Here is a 19,085-nt window from a genome sequence, read left to right as displayed (position 1 = left end):
AATTGTATGAAATGAGCATCAAGAGTCTCCTAACTTTGATTAAAACTAATTCCTATTTTTTAGTTAAGGTCACAGAATATCCCATTGCTAATGGGATATGGAAATAAATGAAATTATTCCTACGTGTAATTAGTAAGTGACAAAAGAATAAGAGATGTTTTGTGTTAACATCTTTGGCTAGGAGCTAGATTAATCAACATGGCATTGAGAAGGAGTGAGCACACACAAGATTTTGGACAAGGGAAAGAGATGGAGATGGTTATACACTTCAACAGGTTTGAGGATATATTCCCAGAAATAGTGGTTGAAGGGAGAAAAAAATGCAGATTATGGAGTAAAACATGGGTATGAGAATAGAAAGAAGACAGAATACAATGATTATCGAGTCAACTCATTGAATTACAAAAGGGAAATCATCTGGACACAAGTAAATATGGAGATGAAGTAATTCAAACCAACACAGGGACAAATATGAGATTGATACAAGCCTAGATCTGTGTTAAGTAATAGATTTTCCAACAGTCACATAAAACTTTCCTCTGAAGGTACATAATAGGGCTCTGGATTCCTCAGCAGTGCATTCAAATGCTTGTGCTGGGAAATGGAAGCATAAAGGAGATACATTATTTAAGTAGAGAATGGATTACTACATTTCTTCCTAGATTTTAAATGAACAAGTGATTCCACAAGTCAAGGGCTATGCTGCCAATTCTGAAACAAATATATATCACTGCAAAACACTTAAAAACACACTGAAGTGTTAGCAGAGTGTTGGAAACAGATGAACTGGAAAGACTAGCGTTATCAATCAAAAATCACCAACACAGGCAAGAGAAGAAATAAAAACAGTCCTTTAAGTTCTCATAGTATCTAAGATTCATCTTCTCAAGAAAACAATTCTGCCAAGGATCTATGGACAAATCAGCACTTCATTCACTTGTCTAGAAGTGCTGGAGAGTTAGTGAAACAATGCCAATTGCCGGCATTTCTAAAAATGCTGATGCTATTTCATGTTCTATGAGATTTTACTGATATGAAATTCAGCCCAAAACAGAATCCTTTTAGGATCTTTTCTTTTAAGTGGTACTGAAATGCAGGATTTCTATGTCCATGAATGATAGTGCTAAGCAAAGATCCACAACTGTTTCTAACATCAGCAGTTAAGAGACACAACACGAATTACCTGACAGTGTGGAGCTGCTTATTGTACTTGCTGGAGTTGTTACTTCGGGTTCATCTGGCACTATTTCTTCACTCACTAATACAGGCTTTTCCTGCTCTTCCTGTGCTCCCACTAGGCAGGTGGAATCATCTTGTTCTCCTTCGGCAGATATGGCCAGCTTTGGCAACAAACCAGAACTATGTCGCTGCCCGCTACTCTCGGTGTCAGAGGAGATGGATGTAGATACTTGTTGTCTGCATCAAAAATAAGCAAACTCTCATGCAGTTACCAAGATGAGGCAGCCTGATGCCTGACCAGCAGGACACAGACCACTTTCTCCTACTTACATTTCAGAATATTCTGAACTCCAGCTTAAAGATTCCACTGAAGGCAACGTTACACTTTTTGTTTTGTCTCCTGCATCTTCCTTTTCATCACCTTGTGTTTGAGAAACTCGGTCTATGCTACTAAACACCTATTACAGACAACAACAAAAGACACAAAAAAGCAGCTCATCACTGACACATTTGATACAAAAATTTATTCAAGTGGTGCTCTACATGTTCCAAATTCTTATAGAGTAAACGACAAACTATAGAATTCTCAAGCCTTTAAAAATTTCTACAGAGTTTCTATTCATAAATTTGTTTTTGCTTTTTTGGCTCCTTACAGAGAGGGTCTTGATTAGCAACTCTTCTCACTGTAAATTCAACAGCTTTCTTACAATTGTCTCCATAACACAAGAGACAAAATCCATAGGCCTGGGGTCTCCAGGTGATCAGTGCAAATATTTACTACTAATCATAAAGTTAAAAAAGAAAAAAACCTACCCCTTGGGTACTGACTTAGTATGTAGCAGGAAGGTGAAGAAAGTACAAAAATGAATCTCAACTCACACAGAAGTTAAAAATAAATCAATTAGTTACAGGATTTAGAAAAAAAATCTGACCACTAGAAGTTTGTTTACTTATCTGATAAATAGCATACAAGAACTGCTGGCTGTATATTACTACATATTGTGAGTCACAGCTAGAGATGTCATGACGTAATGATATTAACACAACAAATCATCACTGTGATACAGAACTTTGGAAAAGGTAGAAGTTCACAGAATGCTAGAATGGTTGAGGTTGAAAAGCGTCTCTGGAGGTCACCTGGTCCAGCCCTTGCTCCAGCCCAGAGCAGGCTGCCATTTCCAGATGGCTTCTGATCTCCAAGAAGGACACTCTACAACCTCTCTAGGCAACCTGTGCCAGCTCTGTCAGCCACACAGTAAAGCAGTGTTCACAATGAACTTCTGGTGTCTCAGTTTGTGCCCACTGCCTCTTTTTGAAATTGTCTCCAAAGAATTAAGCCTTCTTGTCCAAGTTATCCTCAGAATAGCTGCAACATCTGCTAATATCTGAATTTGAAATACGCCATCAAGTGAAAATAAGGAATTCACATAGAAAAAGGATAATTATATCAACAACTCCTTGCTCTGCTCCTCTGTGCTATCACAGATATAATAGACATCTGATACTGCAAAGCCAGTATAAAATACACCGGTTAAAGCATAAGTCCAAACACAAAAGATAAACATACGCTTTCAAAATACCTTTAGATAGTTTCTAAACAGGTTCAAGAAACTGCTCATTAATAGAAATATTTTTGAATATTTTTGAAAATCAGTGTTGACTGCTATTTAAGACTAATAGCATGCTGATGAGGCATTCTGCTTCTTAATCCCTCTGCCAGTTTTTCCTCTACAAAAGATCCTGAGCATGTTCACCATTTTGCTTGTATTCCCTGTACAGCAGTAATTAGCTCTCTCCTTTTAGAAAGTCAGTTTGTCTTCATGGCATTCAAATCACTTGCTCAAATCCACTTCTTTCCTTAACTGAATCACATGCTAAATACTATCTTGCTTTTCACTGCAGTTTACTGTCATTTAAACTCGCTGCTAGTATAGACTACCGCTATAATCTTTGTTACACCATCATCTGCAAGATACTCATTTCTTTCTTGTTCATTTTCAGATAAATTTCAAGCAACAATGCTATATGTACCTCTTCCATTTCTAACATTTCCAAACTCTAGAAAAGCAGCAAAACATTTATGCATACAATATGTATTAACATTATAGCAATTTTTACCCACTTTTGAAAATCTGTGTGAACATGAAGAAAACTGTCTTATTTCCAAATTAAAATCCTCATCATTTGTATCATCTTCTTCCTCAGTTTCCATGTGGTGGTATTTCTCAGAACGAGCTACAAATAAGAGAAATAAATTAACTGAATTTTTCAGGAAGATTGAGTTATAAACCTTATTATCAGCCAAAAGCTTTATTATATTCTTATTTCTTCTGCATTGTCACACCAACACTGAAACTTTACAGTTCCCAGTGGTTCTTATAAGCTGTAAACAAATACAAAATTCCAAGACACAGTGATTATTTTAACAAGATTTTCATTCCTTTTTTTTTTTTTTTTCATGCAAGCAAATACCCACTGTCAAAATAACTTGTGTCATCTTCAGACTCCAACTGTGGAATAAACTCTGCTTTCTGTCTTAGCAGACTGTTCCAGTCAAGGCTCCTGAAGAACTGATGTTGCTTTACTTCATATGCACCACCTGGGGGAGTCAAAGAAAAACAGTGAGCAAACGACACCAAATCCTCTAACATTATTTCAACTAAATTCCTGGCCAAGAGAATGTAAATTAGCAAGGAAAGGCATAGTCATCCCTTCCTACAGGCAGGAACCTCTACTACCCCTTTTCACTGGCGTCACCTAAACCTGTCAGAGCAGCACCCTTATCTTCTTTGTTTAGCAGTGGTGGCATTGCTTTTTCTTCTTTCTCCTTTCAACATTTCTATTTTTCTAGATAGACTAATAATAATGCATCAATCACACATCATCTAAAAAGTAAAGTCTGAAAGTAAAATGTAGATACATGAGTTAGATGAGGAATTGCAAGTTAGAAAGTATGGAATAATTATTCTTAATAGTTGCTCATTGTAAATACCATTGCTGATGAGGAATTCCTTTTTTTTGGTGTTTTACGGTAGTGATACACAGTTCTACAGAAAATACTTTGTAATTTAGCTTATTATGGATCACTGCCTTGATTTTATAATCTGTTAAACAGCTGCATTAGTTTCAAATTAAAAACAGAATCTGTAAGAACACAATACAATACTGAAATAACAGTAAACACTAACTATGAAATACTGAAAATACCTGGAGAGGTGAGTGGGATATTAACAAGCATAGAAGTAATTTTGTAAGCTGGACATACAAGCTACTGCACAGTCAATCCAACTTGACATGCCAAGGATAAGTCAGGACAAAGCCATGGAAAAAGTACGAATTTTCTAGGATTGGTCTTTCAGATCTACAAATATTTCAAGATTTCTAAGCTGGATTCATTTTTTGGGCTGCAGCTGGGAAAAATTCCCAAGCCAAATCTCCCCAAAGGAGATCAAAATCACATCTAGTCATAAGTAATCACTTTTCTTAAAGTAACAATGGGATATTACAGCAAATTGTGTAATTCTTGACTGGTTTTCAGACACTTCAAATCAATCCATCACTTTCCTTCTTCAGAAGAGTACAGTACCTTTCTTTCAACTTGACCATATTACTAAAGTTTCCTGAGAAAATACACAATTACCATTTTAATGGAATGTAATGCAACTAGCTAACATGTGTTGAACAGACAGGACGATCATTTGAAAGGCATGGTGGAGCCTGGGATAAAATGTGCTGTTTTGCATTGCCCCTGTGGGACCCATTGTGTTGCAGACTCTTGTTTCTGTGAGCTGTCTCTGACAAATAAAAAACTTCACTATGGCTACTAAACACTCCTCTGTGTTTCAAAGGAATGGCTGCAGGATTTTTTCCTCAGACTGCCGGCTCTTGAGAGACTACAAACAGTCCAAAAAAGCTAGTTCCTGAGCAAACAGAGCAGATGCTCCATGTGGCTGCACTGACCACTGCAACTCTTAAGTCTAATTCTTGCCAATTCACTTTTTCATCCAGCTGTTACAAAACAGAGACAGAATTTGCAAGCTTCTTGTAGTTCAGCCTCTCACAGGCTGACAGTATTGCATGAACACTACAACTGACTAGGAAAAGGCAACCTGGCAATGAAACAAAAATCTCTGAAATGTATTTTGTGCTATATGTTTATGCATGTGTTTGAAACAAGGGAACAGAATTATCTCTGGCTCTTCATTTTAACTATGGTGGTGGTGCCCTCTGCAGTAGGATGAAGCAGGAAGCAACTGGAGAAACCATCTTGGGCACAATACAACTCCCTCACTCTTACTTTATTTTAACATTGGGCAAGAGTGAAAAACAAATCTACTGAATGTAATTTACTCCAGATTATAAGCTACAGGGAAGACTGTTCACAGATCCCATGCATTCAGGGAGCAAGACATATGCAGTCATTCTGCCACTTGACCACTTCCTAGAAGAAGATCTGTAGTTTGGCACCATGTCAATAGCACTTAAAGCCTGGGTTGTACTCAAGTTCCCATGAATGGATCAGTTATGAACTGATTCCTACCACTCCTTTTTATTTTAGCTCTAAAAATATTCATCACCCTCTGAATGCAGGACTTAGCTTAGACAGTAATTTTATCAGTAGTCACGCTGACTCATCTGCCACTTGGTTTCCTTAGAGTCCACGTTATATGTGTACAAATGGTATACATTATTCACCCTAAGTAGGACTATATATTTAGGCCTTTTTACACAGAAAGCTTTTTCTGCTCTGTTTACTCAGTCCTTTGCCAGTGGGATGGTAGACAGTGACCAGGGCTCCCACACACATTAACACTTTGAAAATAACACACAATATTCTTCATTATTGTTTTTCATTCAAATTCCCCAAAACATCCTGCTGCATCAACCCATTAATGCATAAACTCTATTACATAAATGCGCAATGCTTTAATTAGCCAGTGCAGGCTAACTGTACCAAACAAAGAATGTCAAATTCTTCATCTGATAAGGAACATGCGTGGCACTGAATAATCACAGCAGAATAATGTGTTTATTTGTGTTCTCTCTCATACCCATTTATTTTCTTAACATTCATGCTTCTGATTGCATTATTTTCCATGCAAGGCTGTAGTTCTGAATGGGAATGATAGGACTTTTCAGTCATTTCTGAATAATTAATTCAAGTACTCATCACCCATCCAAAAGTCTGAAGGAACTAATTTGCCAGGGGGAGATACTTTCAGAAAAAAAGAGCATCAGCTGTGTATGGATTCTCCTTCTCTAGTTCTATGTCTAGTTATTTAATACTGCATTCATGAAATAACCCCACTCAATGGCTTACTGCATCTCTGACACACCTTTGCTTTACTTATTCAAGTAAGAGAGGAGTAAAAGAATGATCACATTTAAACATCACAAAATGAACAGTCATCTTGCTAAGGTATTATTACTCATTTGAATCCATAAACTTCCTCTTGTCATAGCAGCATGTCATGCTACTCATCCTGAAAGATGTTCCTCAGACAAAAGAACAAGAACAACCACGAACAAGAATGTAGTGACCTCTGCAGAACATAAGTTATTTTTAGCACAGAAACAATATTTGGAGTAGTTTGTCCTAACCTGTTCCCAGTCTTTCCAAGGGATTCTGCCTGAGCAGCAGGGTAATGAGATCCTGCGCATCTGGAGGTGGTGCTTCATCCTTTTCAGGCCAGTTGATTTCATCTAACAGAAAAAATAGCTTGTTATTATTTAAGTCTGATTCCAACATACAGAAAAAAATTGTGTGAAGCTGTCATCATAAGCTAGTCAGAGTTCAGGAAACTTTATCAAGTTGCTCTGTTGCATACCAATTATTTCTGATTTTCATACTCTTCACACAGACCCAATAAACTTATTTTTATAAATAGTGCTCAACCGCAGGGAAAACTTATAGAACACTATCATGCTTGTATTCATCCTTCTCACGGCCATCCCTGGGAATGTCATAGCATTATGGTTTAAATTTTAGTTCTATTCCGTGGAAACTACCAATAATATGGACACAGCTGACTTGACAGCAGTCAGAGATCACATCCGTACTCCTGCTCTAACACTACTAGGTACACTGAAGTTGTTACACCCATGGCTAAGGTTGAGGTACTGTCATCTGTTCCGGGGAGACCATGTCAATGCAGCTTTTTTCCAGGTCTCCCACACTTCACACAAAAACGCTCATACCTCTGACTTTTATATTACAAAGGCTTTACTTAGCAAGGTGCACCTAAATCCTGCAATCACAATATTAAACTTCGCAGCATTCAAGTAAAACTGAATAAAAATTCTTCCAAACCTACATTTAAATTAAATACTGGAAAATAGCATCAGTTTCAAGATCAACACAAACTTTGTGACAGCTTACACAATAATTTTCATCTGAATTTTAGGTGAGGTTGCCTTCACAAATGTAATACATCACAGGTTTATACAAAATCCTGCAGTAGTTTTTTGGGAGGTACAAAGATTTCAGTATCAGAGAAACAGAATATTAGGGCCTCAGAAAAGAATGTTAAGGATTTTGTTGTAATTATATGACTTAGATTTTTCATTTGAAATTGATATCATTTGAGAAACAATTATCAGAAGGTTTAAACTTTTGAAATATAAATTTATATTTTGATACATATTTATCAAATTTTGATAATTTCAAAATTTATATTTTGAAATATAAGGAAAGGTACTGAAATAAACAGGCATGAAATGTAACCTGTTTCTGAAGGATTATTATTAAACCCTATCATATTAGGCATCTATTTTACACTGAAGCCTCCCACAGTCTACTCATAAAACTTGAAGGGAGAGGCAAACTACAACCAAAAAGGAAGAAGCTAAAATGAGGGGGCTTAACTGAGTAGACTGTCATGAGAAATGCAGACTTCATGAACAGAAACTAGAACAAAATTCTGTGCTACAGTTTGGACTCTGTAACATGGCTTTTTCAGTTGAATTCAAAGGGGCCATATATTTTAGCAAAGAAACCTATTCAAGGGAAGAATTCATCTGCACATACTGACAGCAGGACTGATTACAGGAGGACATTTAAAACTTAAAGGAAAAAATTACAAGAAAAATATAAAAAAATAAAGTTTGTTGTAGAGTAGCAAGAATGGGTCATGTTTGCATAAATACACTTCTATAAATAATCCCTGGATAAATCACATGGATGAAGTTATCTGTCTAAGTATCAGTTAGTTTGTAACACATGACAGTGTTAGTTTACAAAATGTAAAATTCATGTAATGTGCAAAATACAGTCTAAAGGTCAGATTTAGTCATTAAATTTGGACTGCTCCCTCACCTCCATTCAAAGATCTTAATGATAAAAACACATGCACATGTGTTTGGAAATGCAGTAAAAACACGGATTATTTCCATGTTCACCTGCCCACAGCTTCTACAGCAATCTAAACCTGATATGGAAAATAAAACATGACTATATACCGAAGCCATGATGCATCAAGAACAAAGTCAGCATTTGTTGCCTGTGTTAATTAAACAGTTGATTCCCTTTGCCACTCTGGCCTTAGCATATCACATCAGAAAATATCACAGTTATATATCCATGAACAGCTAGAATGTGGTAATAAAAAAAAAGGCACATCCTTTTCACTAAAGTTTGCAAACATACTCGGCTTTCAGCATCACCGACGGAGAAAAGCACGGTGATGACAAACTATCTCCTTATGAACAAATGGGGATTTGCTGTGTTCTCGGAGAAAAAGGAGCCAGAGGTTCAGTTAGTTTTATTTTGGTTGGTTTTGTTTCGGTCTTTGTTAGTGGACCTTTTAAGGAGACCATAAAACAGACTGGGAAAAATTCAGTAACAGAGGTGCTATTCTGTTAAACTTTTGGCATAAATAGAGGCCTTCTACATCTATGCATCTGGAAAATTTATGGAAACAGCAGGTAGGATAGTAAATGATTCTGTTTAATTATCATTCAGTTTTGCCACAAGCCTCATAGCAATACTTAGGGTCAACTTGCAGGTTAAACTCTAAAAGGTTATTGAATTTTAAATGAAAGAAGAACAGCTGTTACAGGAATAACATTACACTAAAACAATCACAAATGAAATCATTAACAATCTGTGAATTGAATTTGCTTCCTTCTCTTTCTCATTATTTATTATTTGGGAGACATTTGTTTCAAGGTTTTATCACATCTCTGTTAATTTCTTCATCATGCCATGAGGCATTTTCCCCTTTATGCAAATATATTTAACCATTGCTTCTCTAAGATTTCTTTACTGAAGACCTAAAACACTGTGTGGTGTTACCTATGTTTTGTCTCTCTCAAACAGTGTAGTTTAGCAATATATTGTAACCTATATTACTACATTTCTGTACTTAGCAAGAATACGTGGTAAGTTCAGCTTTTACTACAAATTTATTCTTACTACTTTGATAGCACATGACATGTTACAATAATGACGTTGTCTCTTTTGAGCAAAACTAGCTTAAAAACTAGCTTAGTGTATCAAGTAACATTGTAAGTATCTTTACTATTGACATAAACTGAAATGTTTGACAGCAAACAAACAAATCTGGTTCTACAAGATGATCCTCACCACTGATTACTTGTCCAAACAGCTCTTCTGGTGTATCTCCAAAGAATGGGACACACCCAACAAGAAATTCATAAAGAATAATTCCCATAGCCCACCAGTCCACTGGTTTTCCATAACCCTGTCTCAGTATTACTTCAGGAGCTATGTATTCAGGTGTACCACAAACCTGAAAGAAAGAAAATAAGCATGGTGGTAATATTAAGTCTAACAGTACTTGCTATATCACATCACTTGTAAATCCTGAAATATAAAATAACATAGAAACAAAAATGAATGAAATTCAGAACATTTTAGGCTGTTCTGCCGGCATAACCTGTTTTTTTACATTCTCCATCTACAATATAGGCAATATCAATCACATTTGCATGTCTGTAAAGCAAAAGACAGTTTATTTTTGATACATGTTATGAAAGTCAATCAGAGCAAATATTTTATTTAATTTAAATGATTTATAATAATTTAATATTTTATTTAATTTAAACATATCTTTAGCTTTACATGAAAGTTGTGATGGTTTTATCTTAAGTAAATTTTACTGTGAACAGATTGCGAGCAATGGTAATGAGGCACGCTTAAAGGGAAATGGGCCATAGCAAAGAATCTAGAACCCCTGGTAGCACCATGCATCATCAGTTCTACAAGCACACTGTTGAGACTTCTGAATTCCTTTTAAAAACAGTTTTCTCTTTATCTCTCTCACAGACTCACTTGCACACAATCAGGTTGTGTGTATTCATCTTATTAATAGATCCTAATGCAGAAAGAAAAGAGCTTACCATAATCTGCTGGGCATCAGTCAAAGTAACTGACAAATACAATCAGAACACATAAGCAGAAATAACAGCTTATAAAGTACTACAGTAGATTCTGCTGGCAAAACATCATTGCGTTAAACAATGTAAAAAAGAAAAAAAGCTGTATCTTACTTGTTTATCAAGGAATTCTCTGGCATCCTTCTCAATGTGACCCTCATACAGATTGGTAGTCAAACTCATTAGCCCCACCTTTGATAGACCGAAGTCTGTAAGCTTTATATGGCCCATGGATGTTACCAATAAACTGAAAATTGAAATGACCTCAAGTTACTGTGATATAATTCAAGATTACATGCTTATTATTATTATTATACTCAGAGAAATGCTGTTCTTTCAGCAGCACTGAAAAAAAATTAAGCCCAGCTTAAAAAGTAACTTAGCCAGAACAAAATAGGTTAAATAAATGACAGAGTCACAAGTTTATTACTGTTACACAAGACATAAAAAAAGATTTCATATACAATTGAATATAATCAAAATCATGGAGTGCCAAGAGTTAAAATGGTAGATGTTTGAAGAAAATGAAAGTCATCATTCTGAAAGAATGAGAATAGAATAAATTCAGCTTTTAAAGTGAGGCAGGCTTTTTCTACCAGTAGCAGAGCAGGCTGGGTCATTCATTTGAAAAAACCCAGATATTAAGATAGCTGATAACTAATACCACCACACTGGTCTCAGGTATCATGCTAAGAAGATATTTTCACTGATGCAACTCCAATTCTTTTTTTTTTTTTTTTCCCCTTAGTGTTATTAACTTATCTTTCTAAAATAAAACAAGGAAAAGATTGAACACGAGCCAGCAGTGTGTCCTGGCAGCCCTAAGGGCCAACCATAACCTGGGGTGCAGCAGGCCCAGCACTGCCAGCAGGCGAGGGGAGGAGCTGTCCCTGTGCAGCCTCACCTCCAGCACTGAGTGCCGTTTGGACACACCATGTACGAAGGACACAAAGCTGTTAGCATTCAAAGTAGCGCTGCAAAGGTGGTGAATATTCTAGAGAGGAAGACGTATGAGGAGCAGCTGAGGCCCCTGTGTGTGCTCAGCACAGAGCAGAGGAACTGAGGGGAGGCCTGACTGTGGCTGCAGCTCCTCACAGGGAGCAGAGGGCAGCGCTGAGCTCTGCGCTGTGTGACAGCAACAGGGCCCAAGGAAATGGCATGGAGCTGTGCCAGGGGAGGGGCAGCTGGGGACTGGGGACAGGGTGTGCACCAGAAGGCAGTGTCACAATCCCACGCTGCCAGAGTTCAAAATGTCTGTGTACAGTAGTCTCAGTTTACACTGTCTGATTTTTGGGTGGTGCTGTGTGGAGCCAGGGAGTTGGATCTTTATGGATTTCTTTCAACTTGAGATATTCTATGATTTTGTGATAAATGGAGATATAACATCCATACTTTTTACTATAATTATTTGCTGTAATATTATTTACACATAGAGAAGAGATTCTGTATGTCTAGATAATGGGAAACAAACAAACAAACGAAAAAACAACCAGGAACAACTTTCCGCACTGATCAATTTAAGTCCTCTTTCTGTTATATTCTATATACATACTTATCTGGCTTCAAATCCCTGTGTACAATTCCATAATTATGAAGGTATTCCAAGGCCAGAACAGTTTCTGCAAAATACATCCTTGCCATGTCCACAGGTAAGGGGCCCATGTTTTTCATCAAAGTAGCACAGTCTCCACCTGTGAAAACAGGATGAATGTTGAAGATGGTGGTATAAATTTTTAGATATATTTGCTGCAGAAGGAAACATAAGTTGTAGTCACAAATGTTTCTTTTCCAATCAGATGATCCAATTTAACAGGCAATCACAATACCTACTGTACTGGAAAAAACATGAAGCTGGGAGAGAGTGGTGCTAGAGTTCAGCAGGAAACCAATAAAGTCCGTGCTACTACTTAAAAGAAGTCCACACAGTCACAGCAACTCATCTTGATCGCTAGGAGAATAATGAGTGTGAGAAAAGGCACCTTATTCTTGAGTTTTGATCCCAAATCTGTATAGCCAGAACACACAGCAAATAAAGAGGGTCCTTTTAATGCACACACCATCAAGGTTTTATTTCTTTCCTGGTATTATTAAAAAAAATACTCCTTCCCTCTAAAAAAGACGACTTTACCTTCTACGTATTCCATGACCATACATAAATGACGTCTTGTTTCAAAAGAACAATACATGCTGACAACAAAAGGGTTTTCTGCAAACGTCAGGATATCACGCTCAACAAAGGCCTGTTGGATCTGGTTTCGAAGGATGAGATTCTGTTTATTAATCTTCTTCATGGCAAATCTTTGTCTGGTTTCTTTATGTCTCACAAAATAAACCGCACTGAAGAAGTCCGAATGAGAAAGAAAAAGAAAAAAACACTAAATTTAAAAGCTATTTTAAAATACATTCTTGACAAGTAAGTATATCCAAAATATTGCGTATGTATTTCATAAAAGTCTTGTTTCTAATCTAATGTAGTTGATGAATCTTTCACATAACAATGGATTGAGACCTTGTTATGTTTCAACATCAACACAAATTAGTACACAAACTGATAACAAACAAAACAAGCAGTCCACCCACAACTGCTACTAAGCTCAGATTTTGGAAGTTTCCATCAGCAAAGGATTATAGATGAAAACCAGCCATGACAGAGTATTATAAACCATTTTGACAAATGTTTATTCTGTAAGGGTGAGTCATAATTATTTGACTGTAGACTCTGTTCAGGGGATTTTAAAACACGTCATAGGTTTCTCAAGAAGGTTGCTCAGAAGTCTGCTCAGTGATGTGGCTCTCCCCAATTGGTAGATGCAAAATGTATCATCTGTACTTGTTCAGTACAGTACCCTGACATCAGCACCGATAAATATCATGGGTAGGTCACTAGTAGGTAATACAAATTAAAAAATCACATATACCACCTGGTAATGTGGGAGTAAGATGCATCTCAACAGCCAAAATTTCACTAGGCTATTGGGTACAAAGTTTCACATAAGCTTGATTAGAAAGATCAAGATGATCAGGGCAGCAAAGTGAAAGAAAACCTCAGATGGACAACTTTCAAGGCTCAGGAAAATACATAATCTTGTCATAAAACACACAGGACAGAACCACTGCATTTCTCAAAATTCCTCAAGACAAACCCTGCTTTGCTTGAAATCAATCTCAGTATTCAACGCACACAGCATCTCCAGTTTATAAATACATGTTTTGTTTTGTTTTTTAATAAATATCATGTTTTTTTGGAAAGAGAAATGATGAAAAAAAAAAAAAGTAAAAAAAGGAACCCAGTAATGTAATTTTTAAACTCATTTTCTTGTCCCCACAACATGCAATTATCAGCATACAAGCATACAAATAAAAAAAGCAATTCCTGCCTTATTATTTTTACAACTAAATCTTCACACAGCCACCAAAGTCACAAAAAAAAGCAACAATTTCTGTGTTGCTTTGTGAAGTGTTTTTATCTAGATATGAGAGTTTCTCTTACAGATTCCAAAAGTTTTCCTTAGTCCCTTGCTACAGTCTGAGCATGGGGCAGGTAGAAAACATTATCTCATCATGAAACTAGGGGAAAAACACCTTGGGCAAAATCCAAGACAAACCTCACCCTTAGTGCCTGCCTCCTAATAAGTCTTGCTTTCTGTTGCCCATCCCAAACTCAAATAAAGATCAAGTTATTCCACTCCTGTATGCTTTCCTGACGGCTTCACACGCCTCTTCCTTCCACTCCCAGCACACTCATTTCTTTCTTCACACCTCCTGGACAGCTGTTTCCTTTACATTCTCTTTTTCATCTTTCTTTAGGTGCTATCTTTTGTCCATTTGTCTTAAGTTTCTTAATCTCCTATAATACTGCGTGTTCTTTTCCTGTTTCAGTTCCTTCATGAATTTCTGGCTTGTAAAAAAGTGAGTTTTTCAGGTCCCTTAAGTATACTTTCCATCATATACATCTGTAGAGTAGTCACTACCATATTTAAAGACAAAGAACCAGTCAGTTTAAACTATTCAATGCAGTAAATATCCAGATATGATTAAATGATCTTCAGTATACAAGAGTGCACATCATTATGCACATCTGTGTAATACAGTAACTTGAGCAAACAGCATTACAAACAAAACTATGCTCTGAATGGAAGCAAAGGATTCCAGCCAAAGATTACCTATCTTCCTTCAGGAGAGTCTCATTTCACAACTATGCATTTCCCTTGCTTACTAGTACAACCAGCAAGGCTGATCATTGGAACCGCAACCTGAGCTTACTGAGACTCCTATGCTTTGAAAGAATTTGCTGAGATGTCACTAATAAATAGAATATGAAATTTTCCCAAGGACAAGCAGTTAAATGAAAGGAAAAAATGTAGAAGTTACCTGGACATTAAAAACAAACAAAAACAACAACAAACCAAAATGAAAAAAAAAAAAAAAAAAAAAGGCTTCACCTCCCTGAGACTTCAACTTAATCAAAATAATGGAAAGCTTAGAGTAAAGCACAGAGCTGCCAAGACACTGAAGACACTGAAATTCCAGATAAAAAGTTGAGAACAACCATAATGAGTTCTGGTATGCTAGCTTTGTTTAATTTGAATCCCAATTTGCAAGTTTTGAGGTATTCTTCTCTTTTAAGCCATGAAGCAGAATGGAATGATCTGATTCCCTTTGCTTTCCCTTCCTGCTACATCCTCCTCATTCCTGCACTGAACTCAGCCCTTCTTTTCCTGCAACAGGCTCACTTCACTCTGTTGCTCTATTCCTTACTTGTCAGATGCTACTCCAGAAGCATTAGACAGACTTTTATCTTTGTTTCACTTCTGCTTCTAAGAGAACACAATTTCTCACGTTCATTTTGTTGCATTGAGCAGTAGTATCTAATTCATGATTTCCAGTGAAAAGACAACTGTCTGAGAATTCCGTTAATACAAAAGCAACCCATCCATAATATCAAACTGCTCTGTCCGTCCACTTAACAAGTCATATGCCATCCTTGCCTGCAAAGCCACAACCACAGAGGCACTGATGCAAACTCCTATGCTTTCAAACCAAGAATTTGCTTTCCTGCCTTGCTGTATTGGTTTCATAACGTCCCCATGGGATTTCTAGAACACCCTCTGATTTCACTGCATGGATCTCAGCAGGTACACAAATGCTCTGTATTTTATTGATAATATATCTAAATGTATCAAGCAAAATTTAATTCACAAGAGAAATAAAAGAAATTAACAAACTCTGTGACTGTCCAAACACTACCTTCCTCTACTTCTAATATAAAATTTCCATTCACTTTGAAAAAGTTTATCTAGAACTCCTAGGCATAAATATAAAATGCTATGCACGTGTTGATATGACAAAAACAAACAAACAAAAAAACCTGTTACAACTTAACTGTTATGCAATCTACCTTTCAAAGCTTACAATAATGATTCCTGGTTATAACTCAAATCTAACAGTCTTCAGATCTGTCAGAGAATCATAGAATGTCTTGGGTTGGAAGAGATCTTAACTCTCATCTCAATTCCAACTTCTTGCCACAGACAGGGCTGCCGCTTATCAGCTCAGGCTGCCCAGAGCCACATACAGCCTGGCTCTGAGCACCTCCAGGGATGGGGCTCCCACAGCTTCTCTTGGCAGTCTGTGCCAATGCCTCACTGCCCTCTGAGTAAAGAATTTCCCCATAATATCTAATCTAAATCTCTCTTCTTCTAGTTTAAAACTGTTTCCCTTCGTCTTTCCACTACCTGCCCATTTGAGAAGTTGGTCTCCCTCCTGTTTCTAAGTTCCCTAGTTTACAGGTCTTCAGTAACTTTCAGAGATAATTTAAAATTTAGTCTACACTCAGTACTTTCAGCTGATGTTGCTGTTTTTAAAGGTAACTTGCTTTTAACTTAATTCCTGAATTTGCCAAAGGACCCTGAACTCCTTGTGGAAACACAGGTGTTGTACTTGCTGCATTTACTTTTTAAAAGTTAAAGCTGCTGACCAAGAATTATGCTACATTTTAAAAACCAATTTTCTTAGAAGGGATTGCTAAATTCTGTAATGTCTGAATCATCTCCAGTCCAAGGCAGCCATCTGTGAGGCCATGATGCATGCTATAGCATTATGGCAGAGTTTACAGATATTTAAGATCAGAACCACCAGCAGAAGAACCAAAAACAGCATTGCACCACCTCCCACCTAGATGATATCCATCATCAAATCAGATTTATTTGGGGGCAAGGAGGAAATGCTGCCTACAGCATGCCTAAGACAAGCATCCAGTGTAGTGTGAACTAAGTGTTTGGGATATACCCTAGTCTGCCCCGTAGCATGAGAAAAGAGAAGAGAATGGCTGTGATTCTTCTTTTTGTACGAGAGAGACCTACTCACTTCAACGTGTTACATACTTCAGCCAGTAAAATTGCCTGTCTACATCTAACTGTAACAGCTTCTACCTTTACGGAAGCCAGTAAACAACACAGGCATGTACTGATGAAACTACTGTGAGATTTCCTGTGAATAAACTCCCTAAGAACTCTTCAGTATTTGCAAAAGAAACACTTGAGAAATAGAGTCCTTCACATATTTATAGTATGTCACATGTTCAGGAAGGACAAAATTTGATACCATCACTACCTCTTAACTCTCAGTAGTTGAAATATGGGGAAAAAAAAAATGTTGCTGTAATTGTGTAATTGCAGTAAAGGTTTGAAGAATTGGGAAGTCAGATAAGTTTTGCCTAGCTGAAAAGGAGTCTGACAGACAGCTTGTGAAACCATTAGTAACTTGGCCAGTGTCCTACTTGTTTAGTGATTCACAGCTTGTTTAACTTCTTGTGTATTCCCAGCCCCATACACCTAATCTACTACGCAGTCATTTAATTGCACTACAAATCAGTTTATCCAACCAATACTTGATATTTATACGCATCAAGTTTAGCATATCTGACAAATCTGTGCTACAGTACGCCAAGGTCAAAAATTATCCTGTCAAGCAAAGTTTTCTGTTTCACTAATGAAGGCAAAAACACAACCGTAAAATAAAGGACATCAGAATGTACATTTCTTTTCTTTTTTCTTTTCATAAATTGGTTCTGAACATAACCTTTCACTACCTCCTTGAAACAAGTAAAGTATTACAGTAGAATACTAAGTAAGTCAGAGCACAAAAGATGCCTACTGATGAATTTGGGAGCATAAATCAATGAAGTTCAGACAGAATTCATACACATTCAAGTTATTTTAAAAAGTTAATGGCCTAGAAAAATGTAGAAGTGGGAAAAAAGCCTTGTAGCATAACAACACTAACTTTTATTTTGTCTGCTTCTACCTGTAATAAACTGCAATAAATGCCCACTGGGCAATTTACTGCTTCGTATTCACAGATGGAACAGATACTGCTGCTTAATTATGCTCCATTTTGTAGACTTTAAAAGTATGTATGTTCCTCTTTAAATTTGACCATAAGTTTTAAGTAAATTAATCTCTAGCTGTATGATGTCAACATAAACATGATACTCACTAAAGCTAATAATACTGTCCCTCTTTATCTGACTTACCGCAATGGAGAACTTCAAGCACACAGAAATCCTTGAAAGAGTTCAAACCTACTCCCAGCATCATTATGGGATCAAGTGCTAATCTCACTTTATAAAATGTTGAATATATACTTCTAAAATCTGCACTCAAGCAGTTCACTGAATGTGTTCTTTTCGCTCTAGAGTATTTTTCAGTTTTACCTTCACTGTCTTTCTTGTTTGTATCTTCTCTATTTTTCTTGTAAGAATCATTTAAGCAAAAAAAAAACAAGACCAACAAAATCCACTTTGATACTGTTTGCTTAAGCATGGAAATAACAGCACTTCACTAAAGTTGATGGAATTTTCAGTTTCCACTTCTAACATTACAGTTGCGTTACCACTAGCATGCTTCTGTTTTAATGTTTTATAAAGGCAATAACAGTTCCTATAGAATGCAGATACACCCTCATTCAGCTTTCCCTTTTCTCAACAATTTACCAGGGTCTCAACAAATACTATACTTGCTATGACAATTTTTCCTGTTATGTTCATTAAGAAGGTGCCTCACACAGTACAGTATTGATTTTTCCCTGCCACAAACATGAGAAAATGTGTTCTACATGCCCTCGCTCTAAGAGCAAAAGGAAGCCTGGGCTTTTTTCATCCTTTCTTTTCCACCTTACAAATCTTTGCCTGTCTCCAGTCTGTATTTCTTAGTAGCCCATTGAGACTTTGTGGCTGTGAGGGCTATGGAGCAAGAGGACTACTGTACATTTGACATCTGGCAGTCAATCTCACTCTACCAGTTTCAGCATGCCTGTCTGTCACCACTCCCTCCTTTCTCCACTGCATACTAACCTAAAACTACTGGGAAATTGCACAGGTTCACTGACTCAGACACCCATTTCTCTGACATGAACATACCCCACACAATTCTTCTTCTACTCCAGTAAGACAAAGAGGAAATTGGAGAGAGATGAAAGGGGGAAAAGAAGGAATTAGGCATCTGCCAAGG

The 19,085-nt window shown here is 36.9% G+C and overlaps 1 protein-coding gene across 8 annotated transcripts in view; it reads right to left on the bottom strand.

Annotated features, from left to right (window-relative positions):
• Window positions 1–19,085, bottom strand: part of MAST4 (microtubule associated serine/threonine kinase family member 4) — a 287,688-nt gene that overhangs the window by 15,088 nt on the left and 253,515 nt on the right. For all 8 annotated transcript variants that reach the window (XM_085214175.1, XM_085214169.1, XM_085214170.1 and 5 more), the window contains 9 exons: window positions 12,704–12,912; window positions 12,128–12,266; window positions 10,690–10,822; window positions 9,764–9,929; window positions 6,781–6,882; window positions 3,656–3,778; window positions 3,302–3,414; window positions 1,510–1,637; window positions 1,184–1,416 (listed from right to left, as the gene is read on the bottom strand). In XM_085214175.1, coding sequence (XP_085070301.1) covers window positions 1,184–1,416; window positions 1,510–1,637; window positions 3,302–3,414; window positions 3,656–3,778; window positions 6,781–6,882; window positions 9,764–9,929; window positions 10,690–10,822; window positions 12,128–12,266; window positions 12,704–12,912 — 1,346 coding nt within the window. The remainder of the gene's footprint in view (window positions 1–1,183; window positions 1,417–1,509; window positions 1,638–3,301; window positions 3,415–3,655; window positions 3,779–6,780; window positions 6,883–9,763; window positions 9,930–10,689; window positions 10,823–12,127; window positions 12,267–12,703; window positions 12,913–19,085) is intronic.

The sequence above is a fragment of the Meleagris gallopavo genome, chromosome Z (genome assembly GCF_905368555.1).
Source record: "Meleagris gallopavo chromosome Z, MGAL_WU_HG_1.1, whole genome shotgun sequence".
In the NCBI taxonomy this organism is placed as follows: Eukaryota; Metazoa; Chordata; class Aves; order Galliformes; family Phasianidae; genus Meleagris; species Meleagris gallopavo.
The sequence above is the reverse complement of the archived record's forward strand: the minus strand, read 5'-3'. Positions and strand labels throughout refer to the sequence as shown.